We start from the raw sequence: 10,715 nt of genomic DNA on the forward strand, positions 1-10,715 counted from the left end.
TTAGGTTTCATTTTGATACCCGGTTTTAAAAACTTAAATGAATTGGTGTACATGTCATCACTCAATTATCTTCTCATTTCTAGTTTGGTCAACGAAGTTCAAATTGTTTAAATTTAATCACTTAAATTCAAAATACTCTTATTTTAATCACTCTAAATTATTTTATTAATATATGAGGGGTTTGTGATTTAGGGCATGTGGTAGGTTTAGGTATAATTTTAAATTTATTTTTTATTTTAATTATATATTAATAAAATAATAATAAAAATGTCATGCCAAAAATATTAATAAAATAAATTAGGGTGATTAAAACATGAATAATTTGAAATTTAAGTAATTAAATTGAAATTTTTAAACTTTAGTAACCAAAATAGCAGTGAGAAGATTGTTGAGTGATGAATGATGTATTTTACCCATAAAAATACCACATACAACAGTCTCGTTAAGTTTTTAATGATGGGGTATCAAAGTGAAACTTAAACTAAATGTTAGGTATGATTTTGAAACAAAATAAAGTTTGAATACCAAAATGAAAAAAGTAATAGTTTAGGTACTAAACATTTAATTTACCCTTTAAAATTCAAAAACCTACGTTCTAAATAGACCATACGACATTGAAATAGACATGTATAGATTCGAAGATTTGTGATCGACCACCAAGAATGTTAAGGATATGAGCGTTCAATGTTAAATAGTTAAGAGTTATGACCTTTACCCTTTCATTTGACCACCTGTGGTTGCTGACCTTTTTTCCAGGAATGAGATTTGCACGTGATAAAAAAAATGCCCACTACTAAACATGTTTAAAACCAATAACTATTTACCAACCCTTTTTATGCTCAACCAAAGAAATCATCTTTCACCATCTCTCTCTTTTTACTTTTTGTTTTTCTTTCAAGAATTTTAAAAAACGTTTTCCTTTTAAAAGTTATCTTTCTTTGTTTCTTTATCATTCATGGTGTAAACAACTTTTCGTGTAAGGTATGTTTAACTATATTTTTGTTGTTTCTATCAAGAGTCAAGACACCTTAATATTCAATGTAGAAACTTATTCTTCATTTGTTCCTTTTCATCTTGATTTAGTGAAACTAATAAACAGGCAAATCCAAAAGCAGGTGATCTGATTATGGACATGGTGGGAAAAGTAAAGAAATGAATAATTATTTGCATTAACCAAAATGTATGTATCAACAAGCTCAATGAATTGCACAAGTATTACTGATAAACAACGTGTGATCTATTGGTTTATTTTGATATTACCAGGATTCGATTGATTCATAGATACTTCGAGCAAAGAACTGGCGGACAACAACATGATGCTATGGAGAAACTTCGAGCTATTAAAGATAATGTACAGGTTCGACTTTTAGGAAAATATGATGCAATATCATATATATATATTTATGATCTCAATATCATGTGAAGGTGTCATATGAGAACGTGATCCCATGAGGCCTTGGAATATATACATACATACATATATAATATTTGAAATATAGAATTGCAGGCTTCAGTGTCAGTCCAGCATTCAAATTGCCATAGAAAAACAACAAACTGTCTTGGAATCGGCCGACCATTCTCAAGACTCTGTAACTTTCTTTGTGTCAATCAAACTGGCATAGACTCGACCGCTACTTCATTCCCATTTTTGTCATTTTTCTTACATTTTTCCCAATGAAAACCTTTTCCTGTTATCTGTCTCTTGGTCTCTGTTTCTCTTAATGGATCCTCCATTGAGCCCCGGAACCTACTCTATTCCCTTCAAGGTCAGTTGTTAAAGTGCAGAATACTTTGTTTCTCTAGGTTTTCTGCATGTTTTGCTTAAGTTCTTGCTTGGTTTCATCAGGCTCTGATGCAGTTTCCTAGCGTTGATTAATGACCTATTTTATTAATCTTAATTTGATTCAAAATTTGATCATCGTATATTAGTGATGGGATCTTGTAGATGAGACCAGTCGCATAGCGGTTTATACTTGATATGATCACTGCACACAAATTAGTATTGTGTTCTTTGGAAGCAGTGAGCATCTCAAGGTTTAGTCACCCTTAAATCGAGTCTCCATAGATTCGGACCTAGGATAACAGCATGTGTTAAGACTTTTGCAGTAGATAACAGCATGTGCAGTGCCTTAGTATTAAGCCTTTGATTATGTGTTATTTTGATGTTCGTGATGTTGTTTCAGAAGGAGACCTGGAAGCATACACTCCTTTTGTCATTCCAAAGCCTTGGAATAGTTTACGGTCGCCTGAGTACTGCTCCTTTATATGTCTTTAGTTCAATCCCTACACAGGAATTCAAATCCGATGAGAGTGCATACGAGTACCTCTCGTTTTCCTTTTGGACTTTGACGATCATTTCGTTATTGAAGTATGCCATTATAGTGCTGAGAGCCGATGACGATGGAGAGGGTATGTAATGATCTTCAGTGACCTTTTAAAATAAAACAATTGTGTCGATAAGATCGAGAAATGAATTTTACCCTGGATGATATCTTGCAGGTGGTACTTTTGCTTTGTACTCACTATTGTGCAGGAATGGAAAAGTTGGTTTGCTCCCTAATAATAATAGCGATAACAACGTTATGCAATATGATGATGAAAGTCATTCCGCAAACAAGGTCGAATCAAGAGCTCGAAGGGCTATCACGAAACATAAGAGCAGTCATTACTTGATGCTGTTCTTGGCGCTGCTCGGCTCTTGCATGATAATAGCCGACGCAGTTCTTACACCGGCTATTTCTGGTTTGATAAACCTGTTCAAGTTCTCTTGTTTTGTGATAGTTTTTCTCATCGAATTGTTCGTTGTGCTTATTTTCCCTTTTTTCTATTTTCCTTCTCCAGTTTTAGCGGCTTCATCCAGTCTTCAACGATCATTAACAGATAATAAATGTAAGGACCAGCAGGAAGAAGAGGAACCATATCTTTGAACCATCCATCAACCTTTAGCTAATAACCTTCCTATGTTGATTTTGCAGATTCATCTTCCAATGAAAGAGATGAGTCAATAACGAGAGATTTCAAGAGATGTAAGTTTTATGAAACTCGATATCTTCGGATTCAATATTTCAAAAAACAATGTTTGAAGGATGCTTGATGTCTCTGTTATCCTATTTATTTCAGATGTACATGTGCCTGTTGCATGTGCCATATTGGTCTGCCTTTTCACAGTGCAACGCTACGGAAGTCGTAGAATCGGGTTCATATTTGCTCCGATAGTCATAGTATGGCTCTTGTTTATTAGCGGAATGGGTGTATACAATATTTTACAGTATGATCCACATATCATATATGCAATCTCCCCAAAATACATTTACAGGTATTTCAAAAGTATTAACATCAGTAGCTGGAGGTCATTGGGCAGTCTCACTCTGTGTGTGGCAGGTCAGCGTAGGCTCGTAATCTGGTTTACCATTGAGCATTACAAGATAGCTTCTTGTATTATTAGTTTTCAAACTACATATGCAGCCTGTTTTTTTTTTCACAGGATCGGAAGCAATGTATGCGGATCTAGGTCATTTCTCAGTGAAATCGATCAAGGTACTTGATCGAGTTCATGTCTCAGCAAACTGCACTGATAATTCGATTATAGATTGACAGAACTTTGCTCGGTTCCCTACTGCAGTTGACATTTTTCTGCATGATTTACCCCGTTTTAATTTTATGTTATGCGGGTCAAGCTGCATTCCTTTCCCATACACTCTCCGCAAAGAACTCAAACGGTCTTCCTGACGAATATAATCACCTTTTTCGATCCGTACCTGGTAAGTTGTTCAGCTACTTTATACTTTATGCTTTAGATTGTCATTTTTATTACCAGCTGACGATTGATTGTCAATTGCAGATCATTTTCAGCATGTCTACACGGTTTTGGCTCTATTTGCTTCGGTGATCGGAAGCCAAGCGACAATAACAGCATGTTTTTCAATTGTAAACCAGTGCCTAGCACTTGGTTGCTTCCCCAGAGTGAAAGTGATTCATACATCAGATACGATACATGGCCAGGTTTATATACCAGATCTTAACTGGATAGTAATGGTTCTTAGCCTTGGTGTTACAATAGGCTTCCATGATGCCCCGCGAATTGGAAGTGCACTAGGTAAATTGTTGCACATTTAAGAGTACGGTAAACGTTTATAAACCGTATTTTCCGTCAAATTTGTCGAATGAAACCAAAAGTAAATTGTGTACAGGCACGGCTGTGGTCTCTACCATGCTGGTAACAACTGTTCTAATGTCACTTGTGATTTCCCTGTACTGGGAAAAGAGCTTGCTAGTGTCTGCTTGCTTCCTACTGTTTTTCGGGTCCATAGAGGCTTTGTATTTATCATGTAACATATTAAATTTTCACAAGGGAACCTGGTATCTGGCTGTTCTTTTGGTGCTAACCTTGACAATCATGGTTTCATGGCATTATGGAACTTTGAAGAAATATCAATTTGACTTGGAAAACATGGTATCGACGGAATGGCTTATGGATCTCAGCTCGGGCCTCGGAGTTTCCAGGGTACCCGGAATAGGCTTTGTCTACACCGACATAGTAACCGGCATCCCAGCTTTCTTCTCCCATTTTATCACAAACGTACCCGCCTTTCATCAAGTGCTGATTTTCGTGTCATTCAAGTCACTGCCAGAGCCTTTCGTTCCCCCGAGTAGACGTTATCTTATAGGCAGAGTTGGGCCTCGAGCTAGTAGAATCTACCGATGCATCGTAAGATACGGATACCGTGATCATGTCAGGGACACAGGGGACTTTGAGGAACAGATCATTCGCTCCATCGGGGATTTTATTTCCATGGAAGTACGTGATGCCGAGTCCTTGGTGGCACCCGAAGGAACAATGATTGTTGTTGCAAAACAACCAGAAGGAGATGGTTTGATACCTTTACATGATAACCAAGGCACAAGCTCAGCCAATGCAGCAACTCAAACCAACGGAAGCTCGTCCGGAGATTCCAAAGGAAAGCAGAAAAAGGTACGGTTCATGCTGCCGGTTGACAGCCCGCGAATGCGTGTTTCGGTGAGGGAGGAGCTAAACGAACTGATCGAGGCCAGGGAGAGCGGGACTGCATATTTCTTGGGTCAATCACATCTGGTGGTACGCAATGGTTCCAACTTCATCAAGCGATTCCTCGTCATGGTCTATGTTTTCCTGGATAAAAATGGCAGAGAACCCCATGTAGCATTGAACATCCCTCATGCAGCTCTGGTGGAGGTTGGTATGGTGTATACGATATAATTGTAAAGCACATACGTATGTCCAGTGTATGTACTTCATAGCAGGCGACTGCAGTCGCAATTTGCTATTAATTGTATGTAGCACATAACAGGTGAAAAATAAGAGAAAAAGAGTTGCTTCACTCAAAATTCAGGGAATTTGATCGGGTTTCAGAGAGATTTTAAATAAATTTATTAGAATTCCATCATATTCGTATATACAAAGATTATGTTAAAAGAGGGGATTAAGTCCATAGACCATATTGTTTAAATAGAGTTTATTATAGCTTCTTGTTCAAAAACCGATCCCAGAAGCCGCCCCTGCCCTCTAGTGACCGACATAGATCGGGCTGCCGCCACTCAACCCTTCGATAACTCTGGTGTCGAGGAATCTCTCTAAGAGCATGTCTCATCTCAGGCTGTCCAGGCGAACCATCGATGATTTGGTCCGATTCCTGTTTTATTTTCCGAACTTGACTGTGAATTGCAACATTACCCATCAATCTCTGCTGCCTGCTTCAACCTCGACAACGATACTTGACACAAAATTTCACACCCAAATCTCTGTTTTTTTTAAAAAAAAAATTAAATCTCTATGCAGTGTTGATGACGACAAATAATGAGATGTATATATATACAGAGAGAGAGAGAGGGAAGGCTAAGGATAGAGATGGGGAGGAGACGTATGAAGGCAGGGCAGGCAAAGACGGAAGAAGTTTGGTGGGGAATAAATATCTTTTTACGCGGATCAATTCAAATACCATTTGACCATCTTCAAATGTTTTCTTCTTTTGAGATTTATATATAAATAATACTTTCGTAATAAAGAAATTATTATTATATTTTAAGATTTTGAGTTTGAAAATATTAAAAATGTATCGATATCAAATTTTTAATAATTATTTTTGAATGGAATTATTAAATCACTTACAAGTTTCTTTACTATACAGTGAATTGGGCAATTAATAGTGTCAAATTCTGTTGACGTTGAATTCAACCGTCAAAATGGCTGCTGCGTACCAAATGAAAAATAGGGATTCCAATGAAGCCAGCGTTTACACTTTACATTGTAGGTTTTAGGTGGTTAGACTTCTAAGTCGGCCCATCCCTTGTCACAATTGACGAAAATATAAAATTAAGTTTGACTCGGCTCGAAAGTTCGCAAGTTTAAAATTTTCAAGCTCAAATCGAAATAAAAATTTGAAGCTCGACTCAAACTAGAAAAAACTTGAACTCAAAATATTCTTGGACTTAACTCGATTGGAGCTCAAACCTAAATCTGAAGTATATGAAAACCTTATATTGTATTTAAAAAAATATATAAATACTAGTATTGATAACAATTTAATTTAAAAAATCTAAAAAATCAATATATTGTTTTTTTTGAGTTGCTTACGAGCTTTTCGTGTTAGATATCAAATATCTCGCTTCAACTAGTTAAAAAATCGAGTTGAATTCAAACTCAAATCAAATCTATCTAATTCAAAAATTAATCAAACTTTAATCAAATCGATTTCAAATAACCATAATCGTAACCCACGCTGCATCATACCTCTTGTCTTATTTCATTGGTTTTATGTTGATTTTGATTCGTTTTTACATTTTGGTTATCTTCCTTTTTGTTCACATTTTAATTGTTTATGATATTATTGATTGTATAATAAAATTTAATATTATGAGTAAATTTAATATCAGCTTAATTTAAAAACATCAAAATATTTTTATTTTAAAATATATTAATAAATATTAGCATAAATATACTTTTGTTTTCTTATTTTTATATATTTTCGAATAAAAAATTGAAAATGATCAATTATTAATTAGTTTAATAAAATTATACATTAAATATTTTAAATAAGATTAGAGTTTAAATCTTTATGTTGGAATAAAAAATTAAACTGAAAAGATTGTCACACTTCATAATGTTTTTTGTATCTGGATTAATCATTTAATAAGTTAAATATATATAATTAAATAAAATTAAAAAGCATTAAGTCTATAAGTTAATCTAAAATCAAATAAACTTGTGATGTAATAATAAAATATATCACTTTAATTTTAATTAACATTAAATGTTAAGTTTAATTTCGAACAATTTTCTTTTTTATTCTTTATATATAAGTCTCAAACATTAGACATATGAATTTACATAATTCCACCTATAATCTGTAGAGGATCCATGTATTGTTTAAAGTGGAGGAGTAATTATCTTAAAATTAAAATTTTCTTTAATTAATTATTTATTTTGTTAACTGTATTCACTTTAAAATTTTATTAAAATTCAAATTTTATAATCATTTATTTAAGTGTTAAAAGTTTATCTTTCACATACATATTCGTCTTTTATTCCATTTTAATATGATATAATATATGATTTCAGAAAAATGATAAACACGTGTTGCTCATACACGCTCTTTAAACAACACGTCCCCTACGCATGCAAAACGCACAAATCATTATATTCTAAATTTTAAGTATACTGTATATATAATATAATTATGATTATATTCCAATATATATATTATAAAAAAATTAGGTCAGGGATAGCTCATTCTGTCTAGGATCAGAGAATACGTAACATCCGATTGAAATTTATATAAAAATTTATAGATAGCTTATTAAGAATGACAGTCGTAAGATTCAAATTTATCCATACAAACTCAAATTCTTAAATATCACTCCTTTATATCAACACTAGTTGGCAAAAATATATAATATGACTATAATTAATCATTATATTAATGAAAACGTATCGATTTATTTCCTATTTCCTTCCCATCTATCATTTTCTATTAATAAAGGAGTAGAGAAAAAAGAAAAGAAAACATTGGAGACACCGGATTTGGCTCTTACATCTTATCCACATACGGATATTAATGATAAAATCTCCTCTAAAAATTGAGGACTGCTAAACGATGGAAACTCTAAATTTGGTTTGAAGGGTGATGAACAGTAGGAAATATAAAACCAGCACCATCCCATAAACCTTGTGTTTCTCTCTCTTTTCTCTTCCTAAATTTCTATGACAACATTGGAGGGGTGTCTGGATTTCTTACAAATTTTCCCCCTTGGCCAGCATGTTGGCGTCTCTCATTGAGAAGATCCCTGTGAAGCTGTCGGTTCCTGTCGAGGATATGGTTCCTCTTGTTTCTTATCGCCCTCCTCGCAGTGGCAGGCACTCGCAACGCTATGATAAAAGAGGCTCTCGTTTAGTTGTTGGGTAATTTATTTCCCATAATTCGATAACGGAATGCCTTGATTGATTACAACTTTTTAATTTTCTTTGAATAGATGTATTCCATATCGGTATAAAAAACCAGACGAGATGAATTCGAAAGATGAAATGATCGAAGTGCTTGTGATCAATGCACAAAATGGAAAAGGTGTGTTATTCCCTAAAGGTGGCTGGGAAAATGATGAATCTATGGAAGAGGCAGCCGTTCGAGAGACGATGGAAGAAGCCGGTGTTGTCGGCAACATTGAAGTTAGTGTGTATATATATATATATCAATTCTTCATTTACATCTTTTATTATTTCTCAATTTTAACTCCAAACCATCTGGATTTAAAAGTGCAAACTAGGGAAATGGTCGTATGAGAGCAAGAGGAAAAGTACTGTCCATGAAGGCCACATGTTCTCTATGCTTGTCAAGCAAGAACTGGACCTTTGGCCTGAGAAGAACACCCGGACAAGGAAATGGGTATGTAAGAAATGCTAGGTTGTGATTGTTCGTGATGGTCTAACATGTTTTTATCTAATTGCATACTTAGGTAACAATATCTAGAGCTAGAGAAGAATGCCCCCATTTGTGGATGAGGGAAGCTTTAGAAGAGTTGGTTTCCCGTCAGCAGATGCAGCCTCGGACACAGGAGGAAGTCGATCGAACAACTTGCAATTAGTCAGAATGGGGTGGGGTTTGTTTCATTGAATTTGTGACTTTATATAATTCAACCTAGCATCAACATCGTGATTGCTGCAGATTAAAAGCTGCTTTCATTTTAGGATAAATCCCAAGTGCTTGTTCCACCATTTTTAGATTCGTTCTGATGGTGTCACAAGCAGAAGAAATAATTCCAAGAAAGAGAAGAGATTGAAAGTCTCATATGGACAAACATCTCTTCCTTTTTTTTTATTATTTTCTGTATGTACAAATTGTATTTATTCTTCGAGTTTGATACAAATACGAAGATATCCGCTCGACCCGACTTAAACATTATGACCGAATATCGGATATCACATTAACGATGATTCATAAAACATTTATTTAAGAAAACATCAATATTATAAAAATAGTTTATAAAGTAAACATTAATTGAAATACATATAAATAGATAATAACAAATATCCAAATCTAATAAAATAATGGATGCGAAATCATAACGTGAAAAGTCCTAACATAGTATCCCAAGAGTCTATATACAAAATATTTCATAAACCAATAATAGTTTTAAATATACTATAAGGGTATTCGAGCATATTACCTTCATGCATGTATCCAGGCGGATGAATAAAACAGCGCACGTTTTCGCCGAGATAGGGAAATCTTTTACCACACAGATGGTTTGGATTGAGGAGGTGTCACCGACAGTTGAATCAGCAGCCCTTCAAGAGAGATGGTGGATTGATCCACCAGACTGATTATTCATGATCTACCATGCCAATCGGAGTAACTTCTCCTCTTTCTCTGGTGCTAACAGGTTACCCACCTTTTTCGGTTCTGTCATTGATGCTCAGTCTTCCAGAGAAGTTTCCGGGTGGGTTTTGTTTAGCTGATAGTTATTTATTATTTTAGTTTTGTTTCATTTGGGTGTTCTTTTTTATTTCTTAAGACTGCTCGATTCCCCATATTTCACTTTGTTTGTTATTTTATGTTTCAATAAAAATATCAGCTAAACGTTAAAAAAATACTATAAGTTCGTTTTATACACTTATTTTCGTCCTACCTTTTTATTTTTTTATATATATATATATATATATTATATAGTATATATAGTGTATATAGTATATTATATATATATATATATATATATTATAATATATAGTATTATATTATAGATTATATTATGTATATTATATATATCATAGTATACATTTATATATTATATTTTTTATATTAGAGTATATATTATTAATATTATTTATTTATTTAATTATTCAGGTCCAAAAACAAAAGAAGGGCCCAGCCGAAGCAGGCCTGATCCAGCCCAATAACCCAAGCCCATATGCCTGACCCAGCAGGGGCTAGGGTTACACATCTTAGCAAGGGCGCCGTATGGGGAGGCCAAATGCCAATAATCGACCGAGATTCTCGTAGCAAACAGACCAATTCGAAGCAAAATGGAAGGGGGAATATTTCCCTCGATTTTTTAGCAACAAGCGTTGGAAAATCGGCCATAATCAAAACATCGAACGGATTACACTATCCCGGGATATTCAACAACAACCACCAGCAGAAGGGTATATAAATACCCCACTAAGTCACTAATCGGGGCAACAACAA

General features: G+C 34.4%; 2 protein-coding genes across 2 annotated transcripts; both read left to right on the plus strand.

Annotated features, from left to right (window-relative positions):
- The first annotated feature begins 2,394 nt into the window (after positions 1-2,394).
- Positions 2,395-5,241, plus strand: LOC120114912 (potassium transporter 10-like). Its single transcript, XM_039135686.1, has 9 exons — positions 2,395-2,413; positions 2,500-2,742; positions 2,842-2,889; positions 2,976-3,026; positions 3,121-3,381; positions 3,485-3,537; positions 3,623-3,761; positions 3,842-4,096; positions 4,191-5,241. Exons 1-9 carry the CDS (start codon positions 2,395-2,397, stop codon positions 5,234-5,236), a joined length of 2,115 nt encoding a protein of 704 aa, XP_038991617.1. The 3' UTR covers positions 5,237-5,241.
- Positions 5,242-8,264: 3,023 nt separating this feature from the next.
- Positions 8,265-9,124, plus strand: LOC120114905 (nudix hydrolase 4-like). The gene is made up of 4 exons (XM_039135683.1): positions 8,265-8,434; positions 8,506-8,698; positions 8,787-8,915; positions 8,986-9,124. Exons 1-4 carry the CDS (start codon positions 8,292-8,294, stop codon positions 9,112-9,114), a joined length of 594 nt encoding a protein of 197 aa, XP_038991614.1. The 5' UTR covers positions 8,265-8,291; the 3' UTR covers positions 9,115-9,124.
- Positions 9,125-10,715: the final 1,591 nt, after the last annotated feature.

This window comes from Hibiscus syriacus, unplaced genomic scaffold (genome assembly GCF_006381635.1).
Source record: "Hibiscus syriacus cultivar Baekdansim isolate YM2019G1 unplaced genomic scaffold, ASM638163v2 tig00110253_pilon, whole genome shotgun sequence".
Classification (NCBI taxonomy): Eukaryota; Viridiplantae; Streptophyta; class Magnoliopsida; order Malvales; family Malvaceae; genus Hibiscus; species Hibiscus syriacus.

What these genes read in the sequence shown, in the direction of transcription:
- LOC120114905 (XM_039135683.1), top strand. Translation starts at nt 8,292, where the DNA reads ATGTTGGCGTCTCTCATTGAGAAGATCCCTGTGAAGCTGTCGGTTCCT. An exon ending in GGCTCTCGTTTAGTTGTTGG is followed by an intron (nt 8,435 to 8,505) that starts GTAATTTATTTC and finishes TTCTTTGAATAG; the next exon opens with ATGTATTCCATATCGGTATA. An exon ending in ACACCCGGACAAGGAAATGG is followed by an intron (nt 8,916 to 8,985) that starts GTATGTAAGAAA and finishes TTGCATACTTAG; the next exon opens with GTAACAATATCTAGAGCTAG.
- LOC120114912 (XM_039135686.1), top strand. An exon ending in TCTCACTCTGTGTGTGGCAG is followed by an intron (nt 3,382 to 3,484) that starts GTCAGCGTAGGC and finishes TTTTTTTCACAG; the next exon opens with GATCGGAAGCAATGTATGCG. An exon ending in CCTTTTTCGATCCGTACCTG is followed by an intron (nt 3,762 to 3,841) that starts GTAAGTTGTTCA and finishes TGTCAATTGCAG; the next exon opens with ATCATTTTCAGCATGTCTAC.